The sequence below is a fragment of the Channa argus genome, chromosome 9 (assembly GCF_033026475.1).
Source record: "Channa argus isolate prfri chromosome 9, Channa argus male v1.0, whole genome shotgun sequence".
NCBI lineage: Eukaryota > Metazoa > Chordata > Actinopteri > Anabantiformes > Channidae > Channa > Channa argus.
The window spans coordinates 7,250,588-7,274,786 of NC_090205.1; the positions used below are offsets into that span (position 1 = coordinate 7,250,588).

Below are 24,199 nucleotides of genomic sequence, written 5' to 3' on the forward strand. Positions count from 1 at the left end.
TTAAACAGGTGCCATATTTATGTGCAGTTGGCACAAGAACTACTCTATTCTATTATTTAACAGAATAATTGCATTGTTGTATTGTAATAATTGTATTGTGCTTTTTGGGTTATTTTCATCCAGTTTGGTTTATGATCGATGCAGTGTTTGAAGCCACTGCCTGTGATGTGGAGGAGAGCAGATGTGGGGTTTTTCGTGTGGTGAATAATCGTGTCATTTGTTGTTTTTGTAGCCCAGAGGCGATGACTGATTGGGACATCGAGTCCCACACTCACGCAATACTGTTTTGTTAAATGTCAATCCGTCAATAGCTGTAAAATCTAGAACAATCAGTGTGTAACAGCATCATTATTTGGTCAAAGTGTAAACACTTTGATTTGTTTGGATTTTAACTCCCGTTTCCTCCGAGTTTCAGGGATCTACATGACATATCACCAATAAAACCATTTTGTCCTAATTCATTTTACTTTGACCACAAAGCCTTAGTTTCTGCAGAATACTTTCCTTGAAAATCTATAGCTAATGAAGAGAGAAGAAGCGAAACCATGTACATGAATTGAAGCGTTTAATTGAGCTTTTTAGTGCTTGGCACCTGTATTTACATTTTTAAAATGCCTCAAAAAGAAATACTTTATTTCCCCTTTTTTCACACATTTCTATAACAGAGCGGCCCATGACATTGTTACATTGCTCGGTACTTAAATACACATTTCTACAACACACCAAACATACTTTACTCTGTTTTTCTATTGCTTCTTTATAATGTTTCACACAACCTTTAAGCTTATGTTATGACTGTATTTGCCATCTTATTTATTTATGTATATTTATATGCCTGAAAACATAATCCACTCAAAAATAGTGAAGCCATTCCAGTCTATGAAAAAAAAACAACAAATAAAAACAAAAACACTGAAGTTGTTTGGCAGAGCCATGAACTCTTATATACGTGGCTGCTGGATGTTTTCAGGATGAAGTTTTTCAGTCCTTTGACTTACTGTGTCCATGTGTTCACCCAGTTTAGCACATCAACCGGCCACTAAGTGCCCAGATACTGCATCTCCTGCATGTACGTGGAGCAGTGAGTCGGAGTTTGTCCAGTTGTCCCTTTCACTCCGGCAAAAACTTCAGACTATGACGGTGAACCAATGACCCCCTGACATTTCTGCGACGATACGGCACAAGTGCTGCGTGAAGCAAGAACTTCACAGCGAAAATTCTTTGGTTACATGATGTCAGAACTAGATAGCTGTTGATTCCCCAGAAGTCAAGAATGAGTCACTTGAAAAGTGTGTTGCAACTATTGCACCAAAACATATTCACAACCGATAATCCCTTCTGAACCACCTCCTCCTTTTGCTGATGCCAGGTTGTTCCTTTCCTGTCAGAAACAGTAAAAGAGTCAAGTTGACGTCCCTATTTTTGCTTTATTAATACAAAGATAATTAAATAATAGTTCTGACTCCCTTTGTAATGCTTTGTAAGTGGTGGAGTGTCTTTAAACACAAAATCATGAGATGATATCCTTTTCTGAAAGGATTCTTTTTAACTTCAGTACATTAATCTTCATGTAAAAAGCCAGTTCAACATCAACACCAAACTGGGCTTGTAGATAAGAGATTTGCCTTAAGGACTGTGAGGGTCCATCTACGCCATGTGCATGGACATCTGAGAAGAGGAGCCGTACTGACGACCATCACAGGAGCTGCTGCCCTGCTGGCCACTGGCGGTGTTGCCGATCATGTGCATAGTGTCCATGCTTCCGTTGGACAGGTACTGGCGCTCAGCGAAGGCCCCAGCAGCTGAGGAGGAGCACAGCAAACCTCCCTGGGGCTTCTCGGGGCTGGCGGCCAGGCGAGGAGAAGTGGGAAAGTTGTATCCGTACAAGTTGTAAGGGTTGTGCAGGGAGAACGCGTTGTAGGAGCCCTGCTGCACATGGTGGTGGCTCCCAGTGAACATGTGGGCAGAGGAAGGGGGGGAGCCAGATGAAGAGGATGAGGCAGAACTGGAGCTACCTCCAGCCTGCATCACATACTGAAGCTGTGAGGCTGGAAAGGAGCCAAGCTGACTGCCGTAGGCATCCATCTTGCCTCCAGCTCCACTTCCACTTCCACCACCACTCAGGGAGGCATGAGTGCTGCCTTGCATGCCAGCAGCAATCAGGGAGGAAGTCCTCTGTGGCAGGAAGGATTCAGATGGCTGAGCGGAGGCCACAGCACCACCCGCAGCCTGGAGGCGTCCGTAGGAGCTGTCAGCCAGGCCTCCGTAACCCTGCAGGGCCGCCATGTTGCTGCGAGCACAAGCTGGGTACTCCGATAGTCCCAGATTACAGAGCTGACTTTCTCTGCAGCCCACATTGAAGGTGTTGGGAGCGAGGTGGAAGGTTGGAGGGGAGCAGGAGGGAGATAGAAGGTGTGCTGCACCGGAAGGAGACGGGGTTCCAGTGCTGGAGGTGGTGGGAGAAGTGCCAGTGCTTCCACCTGGGACACACAGAAACACGAAAGGAATGAAAAATGCATTACGGCCACTTAAATATACAATAAATGAGCAGATTCAGTTGAGAAGGACCAGACATGCAAACAATACTCAAAGGCTCAAGAGCCAAGTGACCTCTGAACTAAAAGCTTTCTCTACAGATGTGACCCACTGTCGTGTGTGTGTGTGTGTGTGTGTGTGTGTGTGTGTGTTGTTGGGGTTGTTGACTCTCATTCATCCAGGTGAGGTCATCTAGAATTTCAGTGATGGCCTCCTTCGTGTTACGTCAAAATGTTTCTCTAGGCTTTCAAGCAGCTATTTGAAGTTGATGTAATGGGTAAGTGATGGTGCATCCCCTGCCCATCTATCTCTGACCTTCCTGTGAAGAGTAAAAAACTGCATTTCCCTGCAGGAGCCCTACATCCTCTCTACCTTGCAAGAAAACTGTCTTTCACAACGAGTGGGAAGGTCCCTTAAAGTTTTCTAAATGTAAGTCTGCATGGCCACAGAATGCACCAAGGAATTCGAAGGCTTCGGAGGCTTTTGTCTCTTTCTTCATAAAAAGCCGACAGAAGCAGAATGCAGTAATAATCACCAATAATATAACTTCCCAGTGGTCCACAAGCACCGAGTCAGACTAATAAACTAAGCAGTATGAATTCACCTGCGGCCAAGTGAATAAATAACCTTGTGGATCCAGATGGACTTTTTCAAATTCCAACCCTCACACTAATTGCTGCTGGATAGGAGATCGTGAACCATGTAATAAATTTTTTTGCTGGTATGCGGAGACAAATACGCGCCGTTTCTGGTCAGCAGAGCAACTCCACATCCCCAGTTCTCTCCTCCATAAAAAGTCACAAGCTCTCAGTTTAGACATGGACTATACTGATTCAGCTGAAAGTGGAAAACGGGGAGGTTATATATGTTATGGCACAAATTGTATCCACTAAGTCCAAGCCTTTCAGAGTGAAATGATAGCTGCGGGATATCAATGTCATATTTCTCTATTAATGAGAACTTGGCTCGGGTTCACCTCGCTGTTGGAGAAATTCAGTTTGAAACCAGAATGACGAGGAGGCAGAACTAAATAATCCAGGACTCGCTTGGCCTGGGCTCTGATTTTGCACCATATGCCTTCGATAATAGCGCTGCAGCACTCTGCTCTGCTAAAGATGAGGAAGGGGGCTGGTGGGAGGCTGAGGTGGGGGTGGAGGGTAGACAGAGAGAGAGAGAGTGAGAAAGCAAGGTAAGGATGAGAAGCTAGAGAGAGAAGAGCAGAGAAAAAGGTCGTTTGGTGATGTCATGTTTTCCTCTGCCTGGAAGGCCTCGAGGTGCTTCAGCGCCAAGGGGGAACAGTTGATTATTTGAAGGGAAAAGGTTGTGTGCTGCCATACGGGCAAAGCTACACACTCACTACACACCACAGTGTCCTCAAAGGGTGACACGGGGTTCACAAGTGGAGCAAGGACTTTAATTCATTCCTAAACACTTTGGAGGAGTTTAATGATAACAAACACGTGTCGCCGGCTAAGACAAAACACTGAGCGTTACGTCATGCTGAACTCCTGAGCTATCCGAGATAGGGTCAGCAAGGGAGCACGTTTTACAGCGGCGAGGCCCTTGATATGAGCCATGACTAAGACCTTGTGCCGGGGCTGGAGTCGATACAAAGGGAGGTGGCTCCACTGACGCCGACTCGTGCTGCGGAGCCGTCCAAAAGCCACGGGGTTTGTTTAACAATTTTATTTTCAAGGGCTGCGTGTGATGTGAAAAGTTCAGTAGACACAGGCCGACCTGGCAGAGAAGCAGCGTATGGCCAAGCTCACATGAAGGACAACCATAGCTGATGCACTGTGTGGTGAGATACGCAGGGAAAATATGCAGAGGGAGAGTTCAGGCTGGGACAGCGCATGCAGCAAGGTCATGCTAATTACCACTATACACCGCTGTCGATGTGGAACTCAACGATGATGTCATTTATTACTTTATATTGTACTTTCTGCTTGCAAGTGAATCATATTAACATTTCTGTCGCTGAGAGGAAAGTGGACGGATACAATCGTTTTAAGAAATGATAATAAGTCAGAAGCCTAATGAAGAAAGAATGGAGCTACCTGGTGGCGTCAAACAGTAGCCTTAGCGATTTACTGTTGCTAAAGTGCATTAATGCCAAGAATGAGTATTATGTAACACTACAGTGTTTTTAGAAAATGGCAGAATGAGCTTTACAGTAGTTTAGGGTCCATATTACCCAGTTCGTTGGGTAAGATTCTATATTTCTATAAAACAAAGAATTAGACAAAGACTGACAGGATTTTCGAAACTGTTTTTCTGTTTCGGTGCAGCTACACACCTTGCTGTTTCTGCATATTTGTGAAGTCTTCAAACGTGAGGGTCCTCACAGGAGGTCTCCAGAAAGCGTAGGTCTCCATGATCGCCTCCAGGCCAGTCCTGACAGAGACATTCAGAAAGAGAGAATTCCTAAAAACAGCACAATTAAAAATACGACTGAGCAAATAAACAGTTTCTGGGAGTGTGATGGAGGCGGGAGAAAATATATAGGTCTTAGAAAAGATTATTAAGAACTTTTTGTTATATCCATGATCTGATGATGGCCTTTGAGCCATAACAGTGCCAACTCCTCTCATACCACTGCTATAATGGGAAACCAGGTCAGAACTTTGCTTTTCTTTCAAGAATTGGGCCACAACAATTTTGCTAACCTTGTTTTTACTAATTATACTTTACACTTTCCTTTGTTATCACGAGAAGTGCAACAGTGATACGGAAATGTTATAAACTGGATAAAGGCCAAAATGTAATCGATTGTACAGCTTTACCTAAATCAAATAGCCACTGAAGGAATTTCCTAACAATGTCGCTGAGGAAATATTATGTCTCGGCATGTGTGCATGAGGAGTGAGCAGGAGTGAGATGGATGTGAGAGGATTAGTGAAAAACAGCAAAAAAATCTAGAAATCAGTTGAAGAGAGAGGGGAGGTGATACGGTTTGTGTCTGAGAGGCTGCTGGTAAATGAGTCCGACTGAGTGAGAGAGTGACAGAGTGTGTGGGGGGGGGCAAAGCGGAGTTCTGCTCAGAGGAAACTGGAGCCATTAAAAAAGGAGCACGTTTTTACTGTGCACATAAATCTGGGTGACGTTTCATCTCCAATCTGTACTCGGTTCTCCTTACTGCTTGATTTACGTCCCCGCGCAACACTCGGCCCCGTTCCAGGGAGACCGGCAACCGTCGCTGCTCGCCGTGTTGTTTTAGGGCCACCAGCTCCCTGGCTGTGGCAGCTCGTTAGTGTGCCACGTTAATCGACCCCGGCCCCTGCCATCACTGCACTCATTCATACAGTCCCACTGCCGCGGGACCAAAACCCAACAAATGACCTGCGCTCGAACATAAAGCCCAGTCACCACCATAACTTACAGTTCTATATTAAGATGCTATTAAAGAAGTCAGAAAAAGGAAAACAGGCTGCTGCTTAATTTGAGTATTAGCGGTGCAGATTCCCCCTTTCTATTAATTTAAATTTCCCCTCAGTTTGGAATGAGTTGGTCATGTTCCACAGCAAACAGGCTGCATTCACAAGTTTCATAGTATTTAGCCTGGCTGTTAATGTGGCTCGTATGCTAATATAAAGCGTTTAACAACACTGTGGCGGAGCAACAAAAATAAAAGATGTCACCTGTTTTCATGTTTGCAGCTTTTTGTTCCGAGCTGTTAAAGTTGCTTTCCACTTTCGTACACGGGAAGACTGGATTAAACCTAAGAAAGTCTATTTAAAGACTATTTTTCTTATAGATACTTAAAAATGTCTATCATTTATACAGCCAAAATATACCCACCCACATTAAACCCATAAAGAGGTCCTTCAGTTTTGCCTGAACAAACATCTTTGTTATTTAAAAAGTCACATCTAAGCTAAAGGAAAGTAAAACCTCTAAACTTACAGCTCCACAGGGCATCTACAGTCACATTTCATGCAGCACAAACCCTTATGCAGAGCGACTTACAGTGTGTGACCAGTTAAAACTCTTAAATTGCCAAAACTATAAAAAGCAGCAGAAAGGAGGTCAAAGGTCAGAACTTCAGCTCACCAACAACAATCAAGAATGATCAAATATGAAACGAAGCTTCAGAAGCTAGCGGCTCTGCACAGGTTTTTTTAAGGTGACCGAAGCCGAGTTCTCCCTCTCTGAATTACAACAAAGCCCAAACCTATTGAAGAAATCACGAACCATACGTGAGGATAAAACCCCTTTCTCTCCCCTGCCTCGGACAAATGTCTCGCTCTCCGTTATCTTTTCATCTGTAGCTGTCCTGCGATGAAATCCGAATGCCACTCCATAAATCAAACAGTCTATTGTTTGAAAAACGAAAAAAGATGTCTCAAATATCTGTGTGCCAATAATGCAGACCAGATGAAGGGGCTGCTTTCATGTGTGGAGGGGTCTGGTGGTTCAACACACCCACGCCTTCCCCCTTCTCTCCTCCACAAATGTTATATATGATAATTCAGACATGAGAGAGAGAGAGAGAGAGAGAGAGAGGTGGAAACAGCTGATGCAAAGAGCAGAGTAAAGTATCTGACCTGTTCTCAGATTGTTGGAAAGGTCACAGAAAACTGAAAAGCATCCGCCCGGCGCATTGTGTGTGTGTGTGTGTGTGTGTGTGCTTTAAGTCTTGGGAATAAAAAGCCACGACTGCAGATGGTGTGTTAATAAAGGACATCCAAGTTAAAACAGGCTTAATTACATGTAACCATTGTTCCAACAGCACGTTGTGACTATTTGCCAGTGTGAAGCGGCTCCTAACTAATCTGCACGTACAACTTTCACAGTTTTGTGTAACTAGATGAAATTCTTAGGCAAAGGGTAAAGGAAATAGAAAACAAACTCAATAGCCTTGAGATCCTGTGAACAAAGTCTGGACTCTTCGTGGATGGATACCCGTCTGTGCGTTGTATATTGGAGCTGACCTGCATGTCGTCGGCTACAAGTGAGGCCGCCAGTAGCTACAGAGACAGCATGTGGAGACGGCGATGGGTAAAGCTTGAGCAGTTAGAAGTAGCGTACCTGTTTCTGCCAGAGTCCCGGAAACCTTTAGCGAATGGGTTGCGGTCGATCTTTAGTCTTGTAATCTGCAATCAAGGAAAATGTGCAAAACAGTGATTGGTCCATCTTGAAAAAGGAATACGATGCACCTTTATCCAAAACACGTAACCGTGAGAACATTTCAGTGCTGGTTTTGCAAAAGAAATGATATTATTAACAAAGGCAAATCACGTGTTTGTTTTGGGTTTTTTTTCTCCCTAAACTGGAGATAAACATTGATTCCTGCCATATTATGTTGTGCTGCCAAATACTTTCAACATACACCATCTGAGAGGACACATTTTGGAAATGAAAACAGCTTTAGGAGGGTTTGATTAGGGTTTATAGTGCGTAAAATGTGTTTCTGGGTGTTTCTGAGTTCATTTCAGCCACACAGAAACATGTGACGGTCATTTGTGCAGGAAAAGGTGCAGGGATTTTACCAAATTACAACAATTCAGAAGAGAATTCAATGATTCAATTTGCATTTGCTCAAGTGCGGCTGCAAAAAAAAAAGAAAAAAAAATGATATTTGCAGGGTCACAGATCAGCAGCCATTTCCCTGGGAGGAAGTAAGTATGTAAAAAAAAAAGTCTGTACCTGTTGGTTCTGGTAGGCAGTGACGGTGGTGAAGACAGTCTCAGGGAAGCTGAAGGTCTTGACTCCCTCCCCGCTGGGCACAGACTTGTTTGGAGACAGCTCGCTGCTGAAGTCCTTCCTGATGACATGAACACGGGGCTGATATTTGTGCATGGAGTGCAGGATGATCTGCAAATATGACAGGGGAGAAGGTGAAGTGTACAGAAGCTAATGCTGCTCACAGTAACAGTAGTGATGTCTGGGAAGGTTCATCCGGCTTTTTGTCTCTTCGTGTCCTGTTCACTGCGATTAATTGTGTGAATGAGGAGATACACAGCGCAGAATAGAAATCTAGAAATGTCCGTCTCCAGGGCTTTAGTTTGGTGAATGAAGGCCCTCAAAAGTTCTGATAACACACGGCACAGGCACCATCAGGGCTTTGTGACACGAAGCACAGTTCCCAGTGCGTCGACGCTCATCAGAGAGCCAAGCATTATTTCACAGCGGAGGCGTCAGACGGTGTCGGGCCCAGCTTCGCCTCAGGGTTTTGGTCTGCTCTTGATTAATCTGAGAGTGTGAAAACCTCCCCAGAGCTGAACACCCCTGACACCCCCTTACTCTGCTACAACAGAGGGGGGTCATTTCAAAACAGGGCCGTGGGGGGGGGGGCTAGTATCAGAAACATTACAGTGAAAATTCCAGACCTCAAATCTCACACAAATGGGCTCCTGCACTAATCTGCAGTCCTCGTTTCCAACAATTTCGCCTCCATCTGTGTTGTTGTTCACTTCTGTAGCGCTTTGGCACACTGACAGATCACCTGTCAATCAAACTGTGTGGGTGGTGCTGTGGTGTCTCTTTTCTCATGTGTTCAGTGCTGTAAATGTGCAAAACTGGGATTTTCCCCAAAGAAACAAATGTCTCCTGGCTGAACGTCTCAGCATCGGTTTCACACAAAGGGGAAGAAATACTCTCACATTTTGTGGGTTTATTTCCTGCTGCTGTTCTTTCAATTGGTAAAACAGCACTTTGAAAAAGGGAATTGCAGAATTAAAGTGGCCTGTCAGACGTTAACGTTTCAACATGAAGACTCAGCCACTGTACAACCAGACACCCTCATACTACAATGCAACAAGCATTGAAACAACTCTCATTAGGTGCTTAGCAATCACACACACACACACACACACACCTACAGCTGCCTTGAGACGCAGAACACAGCCATGCTTTCAGCCCCCAGCCAGCCTGAGGTGAAGAAAAGTCAGAGCGGATCACGCGACTGACACGCTGAACTCAGAACAAACGACTTACAGAGCAGCCAGAGGACATAAGCTGACAGTTGTTCACGCTCAAATACAATTAGGCTAAATAAGTGATGTTTTCATTTCATGATAGGTAAAAGTAATTTTTTCATCTCCTTTGAAAATCCTCTGGACGCGAGCAAATGACAGTTTACTCTCCTTTGGTCAAATTAAACCAAGTTTTACACAAGAGCTTAGATCAGTTAAAACACTTTAATGTCCAGAATACTTAGCATTTGATGGCAAACTGGTTGCACTATGAGTAATGAAGTGAAAAAACGCTCGAGCACAGACAAGAACAATGAGGACTCTGACTTGACGGCATATGAGCAGGCTACAAAACGTTGTGTGCGTTACTGCAGTTGTGAAGACTTTACATCAATAAAAGTTCAAACAGGAGAAAGACGGGCAAAAGTTGAACATAGACTACATGAGAATACTTCAGTGGAGTTTTGAACGCAGCACAGAGCTGATACATTATAGTCCAATGGATCATTAACAACAAAGCAACAATCTCTTGGCCAGTCCGGCCCTGCTTCGGAGTTTTATTAGGTTTTCCCACAGACCAGATGACAGAATGAAGCAGATCTGAACCCACGAGGACAAATTCTAACGGGTCCAGCCAGACACAGAAGTATCCAAATAAACCCAAATCTGTGCTGCTAGTTTTCAGTGGGATTCCCTGTTTGTAGAAACCACATTTATTCAGGTAGAAACATTCATCGTCATAAAACGTGAGCTGTTATGAAAGAATGATCTACAGAGAACGTGAAGACGAAAACAAAAAGTCACAAAATGACAGAAAGTAGTCATGATTCACGTTGTAGTTCGATTAAAAGGGTCATTGCTGCTGAGGCTGGTGTGTACGTAACAAATGTCTGAGGTTAAATTGTTATTAATTCGTGCGTTATGAGCAGAGGGGATGTGAGGTAGATTGGGAGCTCTAACAATAAGGCCGAATGTATAAATGTAAGTAGAGGATTTGTCCTTATGGATCTTGGATCTAATGCATCTTGACGACCAAAATCCTCAGAGAAAGATTCTGAATTCTATACAATTAGGTTAAGTAATCTATACACGTAGAAATACAATTTGCTCTGGATTACAGCAAAAACTATATTTAGGTTTAGTATATTTAGACGTGCTTATATTTTAGATTACAGAGCGAAACCTTGATCATTTCGATCCACTGGACTTATTTGATGACTATATTTACACAACTTACTTAAAAATTGTTATTTTGCTGTTTCATATTTACTATAAAGAATCAATTTAAAGTATAAACACAATATGAAACAAGTCCAACAGAAAAGCTAAAGTGACATAAATTAGTTTACAATTAAACTAATGTATCATTAAAAATAATAATAATGTATTATATTATAATAAGAAGCCATCTTTTTCCATAATAAGTACTTTTACTTGATACAGATGAAAAATGTGGCAGAATAACACGTACAGTATTATTTGGACAATTCCTCACTCAACAAAAAACGATTTGAGACCTTATGAGAAGGTGTAGACGTACACAAGTCAATAATGGAGTAAAAGTACATCAACATGGTTTAAAATAGTTCTTCACGAAGAAAACGACGGGTTTTAAACCTACTCAATATGTTGTTGTTAGCAGAAAGGAAAAAATCTCTCATCCAGATTTGTTTAACAAACTTTCACAGGTTAAAAACATGGCAAAATTATAGAGACATGTTGTAGAAGGAGAACAGCAAAACTTGGAAAGGTAGAGCAGCACCGGTCAGTAATCTGTAATAGTAAATCATTTAGTAGTCAGGTAAAACAGAAATGGAAATACTCAATAAAGTAAAAACACCTGAAAAGTGCACTTGAGTACAGTAACTAAAATCTCTGACCCTAATGAACGTATAGAGCAGCCTACAGCTCGTTTTTAAACAGGTGGAGAGTCTATTAGTGGACTAAACTCAATATGCATTTTGTTATGTCATAACTAATTCTGAATTATTTTTTACATGGTTGTTAGTTGTTATTAGGTCAAAGACCTGGATGTGTCCTCCTGTTTGTTTCATCCACAGTAGTCACTGCAGCCTTCTGATATATGTTTATTTGGCAAATCGGTCTCTTTTTATGGGCTGATAATCTGCTTCATAAGTGGTCTATTAATTAGTAATAATTAAATGCATTTCTCACTGACAGGGTTTAGGTGTTACAAAGCATAGAATGGAAATATTACACGTACTGTATCATGACCTCCTGCAACTTGTTATGCTTCTTTTTGTTTTTCACACAGAAGAGAGAGCAAAGATAAAATGATCCGCTCTCAGTCTGAACTTGTATTAAAACAGGGTTACAGGCAAACTCTAACCGCAAGAATCAAACCTCGGCACCAGGTTGCAAACTCATTGAGGCATCGTTGATTGGCCTGCAGGACAACGTGCCGTCTGACACAGGATAAATATTGTTTTTTCCCGCAGACTCTGCTCCTGTTGTGCGCTGTGACGTCTGATGATTCATGACATGTACGGGTGTCTGTTTCTGATGAGGCAGACATTTCATGACACCACAAGTCAGGAGGACAAGGGAGAAGTGCTGAGGTTTCCCACACAGGAAGCTCCGAAATGAATTTCCTTTGGCCTCTAAACCTCCTCCAGGGAAACAAAGCCCTCAAACAGAGCGACGGGGGAGGAAAGACGAACTCCCCTCACTCTGACAGAGCTCTGCATGTGAATCCTCGCCCACAAACACCCATATGTTATTACATTTGTCACCACTGAGCTGATGTGATCATCTGCAGAGCTGTGACAGACCAGGAACCTGCCAGCCCCCACAGCTCTCAGCACAATAAACGGAACGCCGCCATTTTGTCGCAGTGCTGGAATCATCTGTGACATGGTGCCTTCACTGCGCTTTTCTGCCCATTTCATTCCTTTAGCGTTTCTGAAACGATGGCGATCGCTGTGGGGAAATTGATTCGTAGCAGCTCCTCACTCTCTTTTCAACAGCATCTCAGACCAAAGGAGCCTCCGTCGAAAACAATGTGCCGTCCTCCACTGTTTCACATTATGTGAGCATCTAATAAAAGCCCATGGAGCTGACATGTGCCTGGCTTTGATATCATTTCAATCTGCTTTGATTGCCACAAATGACTAAAATGAAACTGAAATTGATGAGCTTTGAGGTATGAGGTTCAGTTCGATTCAGAGCTGCCATTCTTCAGACCTTTGTCATCTTGAAATCGTGCACTTTGTACAACTGTTATGTTGTTTTTGTGAGGAACATTTGGGATTAAATATTTAGAAATGTGATCAGTTTTTTAGGTTGGTGATAAAAAAATATATATGCTCTGCACGCGCACGAATAAATCCCTACTAAGAAAGAAAATACTGAATAGCTTTGAAAAACTAGATTTCCAGACGCCTCAACAAACCACTCAGTAACAACACGCAGGGTTTAGCAGAGCTTTTTCTGCTTCTTACACGACTCTTAGTGCACACTTTTTATTATTTTCACATTATTAATTTGAACGCGTGGCTGTGTATTTTCTTAGCTGTCGTTGCCGGTTTAAACATAAGGTGCCAATCAAGTGCTAATAATAAAAAGCTAGCATGGTTTCCCCTTCACCTAATATCGTCCCTTTCCCATGAAACCCATTACTAACTATAGCGAAGTTGAAAGAGCATTTGAGGGACTTTCTTTAGCTTTCCGCCCGCTTGGTGATTATACATAAGCAAAGCAGTAAATCAAACAAATTGGGGTCTAACTTGTTGCATTACAGTCAAATATTTCACCTACGAAAGCCACAGTACATAGTTAGAGCAGCCGAGGACCAATAAGAGACTTACTTTAGCTCACCACCTCTGTTACTGAACGGATACAAGCAAGGCAGTAAATCAAACAGATTGTGGCCAGACTTAAATTTTAGCTCAGCGGTGTGGCTGCTGGAGCGTACTGCAAATCAAATTCAGGCATTAAGTGCCGTTTCATTACACAATGCTTTACAGAGCCATGAAAGAAATGAATATTCTATATTAAAGCAAGGGCTTGGGTTCAAATCCCAGGCCTCTAATGTCTCTCAAACTTAATCATACTCAGAGTGGCCCATCTTCAAAGCATGAGGGGGGGGGTCTGCATGTGGCAGAGGAGACTGTCATGTGTCGCAGAAAAATTCAGAACAAGCCTCGTGGCTCATGGGGTCAAGAAAACAGAAAGACCATGAAAATCCATTTCACTGTACCTTTCAAGCAAACACATCAAATCTACTTCTGTCCTAAAACTGCCTCGGAACCAGGGGGCAGTTTTAGGAGACGCAGCTCAGGCGTGTTTGTTCACAGCATCCCACGCGTCTGCTGCTGCCATTTGATGGGTTTGATGATTCAGCCTCCAAGCTCAACATTTGACCAGTTTTATCAGACAAGTGACTTGCAAGGTGGATAAAACGCCACAACTGCAGCTCAGTCGGTAGAGCAGTCGTCCACGCTTCTCCTGGCTTAAAGTGCGAGTGGGCAAAACGCTGCACCCCCATATTGCTTAGTTGTAAGTCACTTTGGATAAAATCATCTGTTAAATGACTAATTGTAATTGTACGATTGCAATTAAAGCTTATGAACAAAAAACGAATTATCTAATATGTGTATATATGTAGAAGACGTTTGGCTCTTGCAGGCATCACTCCAGTGATTTGCATTGAATTGATTCCTCTTATATACTGTAAAAACTGGGAGTCGAACCACTGACCCTGTGTTTCAATCAGCTGATCCACAGCCTTTTTTACTTTTACTGCCCCAGATCAGAGAGGGAAATGGGGGGAGAGGTGCGACGTGATTGGGGGACGCTCCTATTAAACTGCTTTTACTGAGGCCCTGACAGTCCAACACACTGCACCTTAAGAAAACGTGCAAATAGACAACACGCAGGCAAATTCCCGAAACACCGTCACCGATTTGACGGCGCGTAAAATTACACGTGGTAGAGAAAACAGGTAAACTACATTTATTTGAGGTACTTGTTACCTTATTTTTACCAAGAGGTGTGTCCATCACTTTTTAATGCCCCTGAGAAACAATTCATTTGTCTGCAACGGCTGTTTCCAGGGTCTTTAAAGGTGATAGATACAGCTGGGACACATGTTGTAGCTATGGTGATACTTTAAGCTACTGAACATGGTTTTTAATTGTTTGTTTGAAGGTAAAAGAGCATTTGGTTGATGTCTCCTTCAGAAACTTCTCTATTCCTTTTTTTTCCCACAGCACCTTTCATTGGCATTTTTCAAATACATTTTGCATCTGCGTTGTCAAACTGGCGTAGATATTTTCTTGTTTCTTACTAACACAGGTAGCAGTCACAGTAGCAGAAAAGGCCTCTTACGTGTCCCTGGTCGTCCAGCTCGTTGTTGGTGAGTTTGAGCTTGTCGAAGCTGACCACCTGCCTCATCCAAGTGTCTCCTGAGGCCAGAGAGTCCGGGTGGATATAGACCCGCGGAGGCACCGGGGAGTCCGCGTTTCCTGCAACCATCCACTTGGAGCTGTGGTACACGTACCTGGAAAACACGAGGGAGAAACGACATGATCAAGCGTCAGCGATGGAAAGAAAGATGGTGTAGCTTTTAGTTTGGTTTAGTTTAGTTTGCCAATGAGGCACTTTATCACCAAACATAGATGTTTAGGAAGTGTTTAATATTGTACAGCCCTGTAAAGTACTCGCAACTACAGCACATTATTGAAGGATCATACTGCAAATAAATGAAGAAGAAAAAGTACAATAACGTCTTCAACAATGGTATTTTTCATCTCTTGCATGCGTCACCTTGTGTGCCGTTTCTAAATCATGTTTACGTTCCTCATAATGCTGATGTGTGTGAGTCTCCAGGATGAATATTCCCTCATCATTTGCTATTTTGAATCTCTGAGGTTACCTCAGGGTTCAACGGGTGATTATAAAGCCTGTTTGCATTTCAAAGAGGCTACGGCACCTCGACTTTTTTTCTCTCGGCTGGAGAGAAAACTCCAAACACTCGGCCACGTTGCCACAACACCGGCTTTAAAAAGCTCCCCTTTTGGTTCCTCGTTGTGTTTGAAATTTTTAACAAAAGCAACATAAAATAATCCATATGCAGTCACACACTCGCCTGCATAGTTTCAATTAAGCACAGCCACAATATTTGATAATGATGTGTGAGAGTTTGGGTGCAAAGAGGGGTCCCACCCATTAAATGGCCGGGAAAAAGAAAGAAAAAGAGACAAATTAAGAAAACGTTTTTCCTTTCATCCTCTTCTCCACAAGTCCACAAACAACCAGTTACTGCAGTTTGCACTGGTTAGAAAATAAATATAAATAAGAAGAAATAAAAGAATGGAATGAAAATTAGAGAATAAAATCCAAGAAAGGAGGGCACAAAAAAGGCAATGAAGGAAAGCAGAGATAGAGCAGTCATAAAAAGAATATGAGCCCGAGTCATCAAAACTGATAAAGGAGGAGAAACTGAGATAGTCGAAAGATAAAAGGAAGGTAGAAGGTAAGAAAGAGAAAGACAGAATTAAAGAACACAGCTGTTCGCCTTTAGTTTTGGCCGTGCGCTCGGTTAAAAGTGTTTTATCTGCAGCGTCTCTGCCAAAGTCATCACTCACTCCTGAAACATGGACAAAACTCTCATTTGGTCCTTTTGTTACAGGCTTGAAGGGCTGCACCACCCCATAATACACACACACACACACACACACACACACACACACACACACACACACACACACACACTCATAAAACCCAAGTATAAATACATTAAAATACAGGCAAAAACACATACTCAGCCTCCTTCTGCCACAGAAAAGACACAGTAAACACAAACATATACACACGCATTTACAGGGAGGTGTGTGCGGGAGGCTGGCGAACAGCCTGTGGCAGCCATGTTGGAGTAAAGTCAGCTACATAGGGGCTTTAACAGCTTAGTGTGTTTCTAGCATTGCGTTTGGAAACCAATTCTTTTCAGATTCACAAAAATGGTTATGTATGGGTCCGACCCCCTTGATGCCCCTCTTCTGTTGTTTTAAGACGTTGTGTCTAATTCTGGGACTTTCATTTTTTTTTTTATCGGTCATTTTGTGCCTCTTTTGGACAGTTTAGGGTTTTGTCTTTTTGACTCCATTTGTACTTGTGGTGCATCTCTCTCTGGTCATTTTGTGTCTTTTAACCGAGCTCTTTAAAAAAGTACATGTGAACAGTTACGTAAGAAGCTCTGGCCCCAGAAAACCTGCATACAGACTGTCTCATGTTTCATGTGCACACTTTCTGCTTATTTCTAACGTACAGGGTCAGTGGTTCACCGCCTGCCTTGCTGCTGAAGTGTCCCTGGGCAAGACACTGAACCCCAAAGTCGTCCCTAGCGTCAGCTACTTACTTGTCAGTGGCCTTTGAAAAAGTCGTCTCCTAAATCAATGGCTGTAATTGCAAAGTTCCTCTGTCCTGTCTGTTGAGCAGCATCACAGGAATGCAGTTTTCACTTGGCTTTCAAAGATGAGCTGGTTTTGTGGTTCTCAGCAGCCACATGGTGAGATTTTTGTCATCTCACCAGGACAAGTTTGCTTTTGTATGTTAATGTCTAAAGTTTTGTTGTTTTGTCATTTGTCCAAACAAAGACTTCAAACTAAACTCAGCTGTGCACTTCAACCCGATACTCCCAGTAAGATAATCAATAATTGTCAGCCGTCCCAAAAAGCCCTCAGTGCTGTGGTGTTTCTGCATTTCTCACAAGTCAGCACAAGCGTTAAAGCCCCTTTAACACACGCAGTCCTTTCCATTAATCTGACGGCATCTGAATGTGTCGGCTCCGCGTCTCCACGAACACCCCGTCTACGCAAAATCTAACTAGGTTGGACACATGAGCAATAATCCATCATTTTACAGTTTGACCTGCATGCAGTTGCATCAACACATAGGCATGCACACGATGTACAAATGTGGGACGCTGTTCTGTACAGGAGGACAGACAGACAGACTCTTGTCTGAATCACGTTCTACTCACTATGTAGTGTGTTTGCCATTTTTTAGTACGGTCCGAATATTGACAGTCCACTATATAGTGCACTCAAAACTTGCAAACAGTAGTTTGCATTGCATGCACACTTTCTGCTAACTATCCCACAATGCAAAGCTCCCACGTTTAGAAACTAACATCTGTTAGCAATTATGCAACATGACAGTTGCATGGCTACATGGCTAGTAAGTGTCCGAAATCCCAACTGACTGCTCACTGCTGAATGATGTACTTAGCGTACATTATACAGGGAGAAGTGAATAAGTGAACAGGGAGGGGACTTAGACACAGTTCCAGGCATCTTTTGGACGATCAGCTCACTAAAAACCTGATCGTTCGGGAGAATGCCAATAACGAAGAAACGCGTGAAAAGGTTTTCTCCTGAAACCAACTCGTGTTCATCCACCATGTTGGAGCCTGTTGGGGTCACTTGAAGAACTGTTCGATCTTGGAGGGATGGCAAATGTCAAGTACGTACCGTGGATCTCTCCTGTTGTGGTTGTGTGTATGTTTGAATGAAGCTGGGACGAACATAAACACAGTGTCTGGATAACAGATTGGCGAAGGCAACAGTGAAATGTAGCCCATGTCTGAAAAGGGCTTAAAGGTTCTTTCTGTGCATGTGCTCTTTTATTTATGTGGACGTATCAGCAAAAGCGTCCAACAGCAACACAACAACATCATTCTAACAGTTCTGCTAACTGATTCCCCTTTTTGGTGCTGAGCAGCCAGAAGCAGCTGAGAACGACGCTACAGGAGCAGAGCGAGAGAACAGCACAGACAAATATCTTTTTACTGGAAAGATGCTTAAAATTTGAAAACGCTGAACAGAGCTGACAGCAGTGTAACCAGTCAAGGGATTTTTAATGATTTCCGCTTGATTTCCAGCTTCTTATTCATTGTCATTTCGGTAGGTGTGACTTCCTGAAGTTCGGAGCAGAGTGCGGTGGAGCAGAGTGGACTGATTTCGAGTCTCATGCTATCACTAGCTTAAGTTACGTGATAAGTCATGATGTGAAATCTCCTGAGCAGAGAGCAGCTGCAGATTGAGGTGGTACTGCAGGCTCAACACATTTTACAATGTCACTTTGTACACTGGTATTATAAAAATGACTACTTTAGCCTCTGATTATAGGATCTGGTTACTTTCAGTTTTACAAATTTGCCTTTTGAAATCCATACAGCACACAGCTCTCCGCAGCCTTTGGACAATGACCAACTCCCCCAAAATACGCCATTAACAGGAAAGAAAATACTCCTTTAACTGAAGCACTATATCATTTACAACATGAAGATGTCAACGTCAACATGAAAATGGTAAAATGCAGGTGAATGTACTACGAAAAAACAACCCTTAACTACACGTAACCACATTTTTACGATATCTAATGCCAAGCACACACCTTCACAAACAGCTCTGATATTTGACCTTAACACACACACACACACACACACACTTAAATGTACAAAGGTTGCCAGGCATTTTTGTAATTTCCTGTTTGGAGGTGCTGTTTAGGGTTACGCTCAGCATAGCAGGAAAAGTGTTAAGGAACGAGGAAACTTTAGCCCCAAACAGGACTGGAAATCTGATTAGTCTCCTCGCTTTCATCTTCCATAAATCTGCCATCTGGCACCGGCACGATCAATAAAGACTGGGCTTTATGTGACACCCTTACTGGACAGATGGGGGAGGGTGGGGTGGGGTGGGGGGACGGAGGGGGTCCTTTCCCTTCTCAGACAAACACCAAACCATACAGCTGACAAAACCGAACTGCAATGCACACTGCACTGCTCTCTCTTCCTCTGCTACACACACAATTACGCCCACTGAGATAAACACACAGGCATGTTCAGACATAAAACCCACATATAGAAATGCATATAACAAACAGAGGGAAAAACAGCTCGTCTGAGTGTGTGTGTGTGTGTGTGTGTGTGTGTGTGTGTGTGTGTGTGTGTGTGTGTGTGTGTGTGTGTCACTCACTCACTCCTCAAAGCCAGGCTGTATATTGGGTTACTGCTCCGATAGAGCAAATACTGCAAGCAAATTACCATTCAGGGGGGACTGGTGTGTGTCTGTGTGTGTTTGTAAGCGAATACTTTGTATAAATATGTGTGTGTCTTCTTAAATTTCTATACTAACAGGAACCAAAAGCTTTCACAAAGATGGCTTAACGCCATGCGCTCTAAGAAGAGTCCGTGGGGCATTTTTAATAGCTTGTTTGCAATCACGTGACTATTATGACGCACGGAATTCGGATAATAAAGAAAACGCATAATGGGTGTTTCATGGTTTAGATATTACAAGAGGAAGGTATAAGGTGCAGTGTATAGTCCATATGTTAGAAAGAGGAGCGATTGCCTGCTACTGAGGGAGTAGATTCCAGCCTCCAAACATCCCTCTGCTCAAGAAAACAAATGTATGCAGACGTATGCTACGCCTCAAAATCATCAAATCCATTTTGTTGTGATGGTTAAGGTTAGAGAGTCTAAGCAGCACACAAAGCCAAAGTGTTTCCTCCCAACTACAGCAAAAGGAAAACTGAGTGCAGTGTGTGTGTGTTTCTACATTTATTAAAACCACAAACCCTCACATTTATAGATAAATAAAGAATCTTTAGAGATGAATACAAGAGCAAAGACTGTTCTCACAAGTAAAGTAACAAACAAGCCATTGAGTGTTTTGTGTGTGTGTGTGTGTGAGTTTATTAATTTTTCTATTGTTTCCAGTGGTGTGTGGGTATAGTGTTGCTATACTTATGAGGACAAAGTTTCCAAAAACATAACATGTTGCCAAATCTCACATTCACACAGGCTCAGATTGGATTAGATTAATGTAAGATTTAGGATGAAGTTTCAGTTTGGATTAACAAGCAGGTTTAAGATCAGACTGAGTCTGGAGATCTGGGTTATACACAGGAGGTTTGGGGACTGACTTACAAAACAAAACAAAGTTGTGTGAGTTTAACATTCCTAATTGTCTGTGGGTACTTGGCTGAGTGCATGTGTGCGCGTGTGTGTGTGTGTGTGTGTGTGTTAAAGCACAACATGCTCTGACACAGCTGAATGGATGAGGTATGTTTGAGGAGCCAGACGGTCCCCACGTTCAGGGGTTTGAGCTAAGAGAAAATAGAGCCGCCGTCCACATGAAAGAGCTGTAATATATGGAGATTTAATGAGTACTGTACCAACAAGACGCTCCTAAAGAGAGGCACAGAACCCAAGGAAAGCAAGTCAGTCCCAATAAAGACCGTCTTTCCAGAGCCCAGTCTCTCTCTCCAGGCCTGTGAGACACACCAGTGACAGCTCCCAGCTCGGTTTGCAAAGCCCTGTGGTAAATTCCCCAGCCAGGAAGAAAATCCTATTTAATTTTACAAGTTCTTCTGGCCTCTAAAAAATCCTCCGTGATGTCTTGGTTCGCTGCTGGGAGAGCGAGGAGAACGAGGAGAGGTGGCAGGGCAGAACGTCTGCTACGCTCTGCTGGAGAACTGCACAATAATAAACCGCTCTGTGGAATGACGGACGCGGGGAGCTCGAACCAAAGGCCCACGTCAGAGTTCAGGTTTTTTTTTTATTTTTATTTATTCATCTGTCGTTTTCATGATTCTTTTCTTTCTGACAAACCAGTGATTTGTCATTGACATCAGCCTTTTTCTCGGTTTCCTTCAAAGAAAGGACTATACTGCATCTGTGCCTGTCTTGGCCTTTAATCAAATATTCAGTCTCACATGGAAACAAAACTAACCAACTTCGTAAACATATTTTTCACCATTTAACTTTCTGATCAGCAGCTGCTATTAGAGGCCGAGTAGGCCTTTAAAATACTGCTGATACACAACTGAGAACACACAGCTTTAAGTGTCTATGTAGCTTCTCATAAACTTATTGAGCATATAAATGATTTTAGGTTTGAGTTTGAGAGGTCAGAGGTTAATAAGCTTCAGTGGCTGATAGTTTTTTCTTTACTCAAGGTGGTAAATAACTAAGTAGTAGTACTCAGATTATTTACTTTACTAAAAGCAGCAATGCCTGGTAACATATGTGACAAATAAACATTCTGGATTAAAGAAAGTTACTTGCAAGAATAATATTTTCTGTGAAAACACTTAAAGTACTAAAACTGATTGTGAGTACTGATGCATTAAAGATTAATCTGGTATCAATGGAGACCGTATGCTGTTTAATGACCATGTGTTCATAATGGAATGATAATAATTTCAAATACTGTACATACTGCCGAGTAGCTTGTAAATTTCACACTTAAAGTTAATAAAATCATAAAATTGTGTTTTGTTAATTTGCCTATGAAACGTAACTAATAACTACAGCTTTCAAATAATGGCAGTGGATACAAGTGCACTTTAAGTCATGGTAATGTGAAGTAGGAGAAAATTAAAATAGTGAGTAAAGCAGGAATAGCACAAAATTGTGCTCAAGTACAATACTTAGATACTTTTCACCTCTAAAGTACTGTTAAGAATGTTGTACATTGTTTTCTTAGTTGCACGCTTCTACTTTTGTACTTGAGTGTAGTTAAGTGATACCGCTACTTGTAGTGGAATATGTATATGTAGAATCTGAGAATTTTTATGTACCTGGAGTTCAATAACACACTGATTTTAGTTACTTTTTAAAAAATCTTTTTAGTCAAACGCAGCAGCAATGTATTCTGTGTTTTATTTCAAATAGTATTTTTACTAGACTATTTTACAAATAAAGTCAACAAATGCCACATTTGAGCTTCACATTTGTCCAAAATCAATCAGTGATGGATGAGATCTTCTTTCCGTATGATAAACATGGGAACTTTAGTTTATAATTAAATCAGTTCCATATTCATCATTAGAGTCACTAACTTTTGCATAACAAAATGCACAGGCACTTTTTAAAATTGTTTTGGAAAATAAAAACATGACTTGGGGACCAGTAAACTGGAGGCCAAATGTTAGATGTTGGTGGCTCTGGGTCATTAGCCTCACACAGTAACAGCCTGTATCTGCATTACTTTTTATATTCATATTTATCTCATTGACTTCATTTTATTACCGGTTTCTGTCATAACAGATATTATTGAGCTATTAAAGAATAACCAGTATAGCTTCCACAGTCGACCACTATAGCAACGGCTATGGATGCACAATCACAAATTTGCCTTTTTTTCCCCCCCAAAATCCAGACTGCCGTGTTTTCCCATTTCCGTCATTAGAGTTGGATGTTGAGAGTTATCCTATTTGCAGGCAGGACTCTGACTCTGCTGCTCGGTCAGTGGGATGATGAATACATTTCAATCTCCTCTCTCTGGCTCTGACTTCAGGGACTAGTGCCGTGGGCCAGGATATCAGTCTTACTGCATATCCAGAGAGATCCATCATACACAAGCTTTCCTCCAGCACATGCACACTTTAATCACTTTTACTTCACGTCATGGATGCAAATGATGGGAGTAAATACATTTCATGCCTCGCTGAGAAAAAGGCAGCAGCCTCGCAGCAGTTATGAGTAACTCAAAAAATGAAAAAAAAAAAAAAAAAAAGGCGGGAATCTTTCCCAATCCAGTTACGAACTAATCTAACATGAGAAATGGCATGAAGAGAACAATCCAACTAGGTCATATTGTTTGTGCTCAGTCCGACAGTTGAGAGTCCTCCAGGAAAGCATGGTTTTGTGTCCAGCTTTAGCAGGCTCTCTCATGCATTTGCACATGCAGATATGACTGTGCAAGCGCATATTATGTACAGCTGTGCATATATTAAAAGAGCTTCTGATGACTGACACAGCTATTTTCATACTGAGGAGGCCAAAAGCTGTCGTTCTGCGCTGGTGTGCAGCATCTGTACGTTTGACTTTTTTTTTTTTTTTTTTTTTTTTTTTTCATGTAGATGAAAAATACAATTACTCAGCAGTTTCACCACAGTTTAATTCTTGTTGTGGCTGTAAGGCATCTGAAACAGAATTGAGACCAGCATGGGACATTAAACGCCCCAGTGAAACCCAAAAGAATGAAATCTTTTTTTGGTTAAGCAGCACTTTGGTGGAGAAACTCTAGGATGCATTTTTGCATTTGGACGGGGGAGAAAAATAGCGAGGAACATAAATAAAACATTGGAAAGACAATTAAATTTACTGTCAAGTCAGTTTTGTGGAACGGTTTTCAGAGAGAAACATCTGTTCTGGACGATGCAGATGTCTGCTATGCTGACAGAGGCCCTCACTCCCGCTCATGTGTTTGTGTGTGAGGAAAATACCTGTATCTCTTGTTGTCCACAGGCACAATGTCCATGGCGATGTAGTACTGCTGATGAGGGTCCAGTCCAGCGATCTTTACCCGCATGGCAGGAAACATCCTCCTGAAGGGGAAAACAGAAAAGCAGACTGATACATCTAATGTCTTATTTTCCTGCAGCTACGGAAACAACACAAAGAATAACGTGTCCCAACAGTGTCTCTCAAAACAGCATTTAGGCCATGGGACAATAAGACTGTCCACTGAGCCTACACTGATGAACTTTAGGATCAGCTACATTAAAAAAAAACTATTTTATTCATGAAGGGAAATTTAAAAAACATAAAAAAAAACCACATACAGCCAATTTAGACAATCCACATTTCTGCAGCAGTGTTTGGGAGGAACACAAAGAGAAATAGCAATATCATACTCATAAAGGAAACACACCACCTTTAATTTCTACACAGGGATTAATGCTTGGCAACGTAGTTGGTGCAGACCCCAACTTTA

General features: G+C 42.2%; 1 protein-coding gene across 3 annotated transcripts in view; it reads right to left on the reverse strand.

Annotated features, from left to right (window-relative positions):
- Positions 1 to 548: 548 nt before the first annotated feature.
- Positions 549 to 24,199, reverse strand: part of tbx15 (T-box transcription factor 15) — a 37,252-nt gene continuing 13,601 nt past the window's right edge. For all 3 annotated transcript variants that reach the window (XM_067516694.1, XM_067516691.1, XM_067516692.1), the window contains exons 3-8: positions 23,709 to 23,810; positions 14,799 to 14,970; positions 8,182 to 8,349; positions 7,564 to 7,628; positions 4,832 to 4,929; positions 549 to 2,480 (exon numbers count right to left, since the gene is read on the reverse strand). In XM_067516694.1, the coding sequence (XP_067372795.1) occupies positions 1,648 to 2,480; positions 4,832 to 4,929; positions 7,564 to 7,628; positions 8,182 to 8,349; positions 14,799 to 14,970; positions 23,709 to 23,810 (1,438 nt within the window). In that variant the 3' untranslated portion in view covers positions 549 to 1,647. The remainder of the gene's footprint in view (positions 2,481 to 4,831; positions 4,930 to 7,563; positions 7,629 to 8,181; positions 8,350 to 14,798; positions 14,971 to 23,708; positions 23,811 to 24,199) is intronic.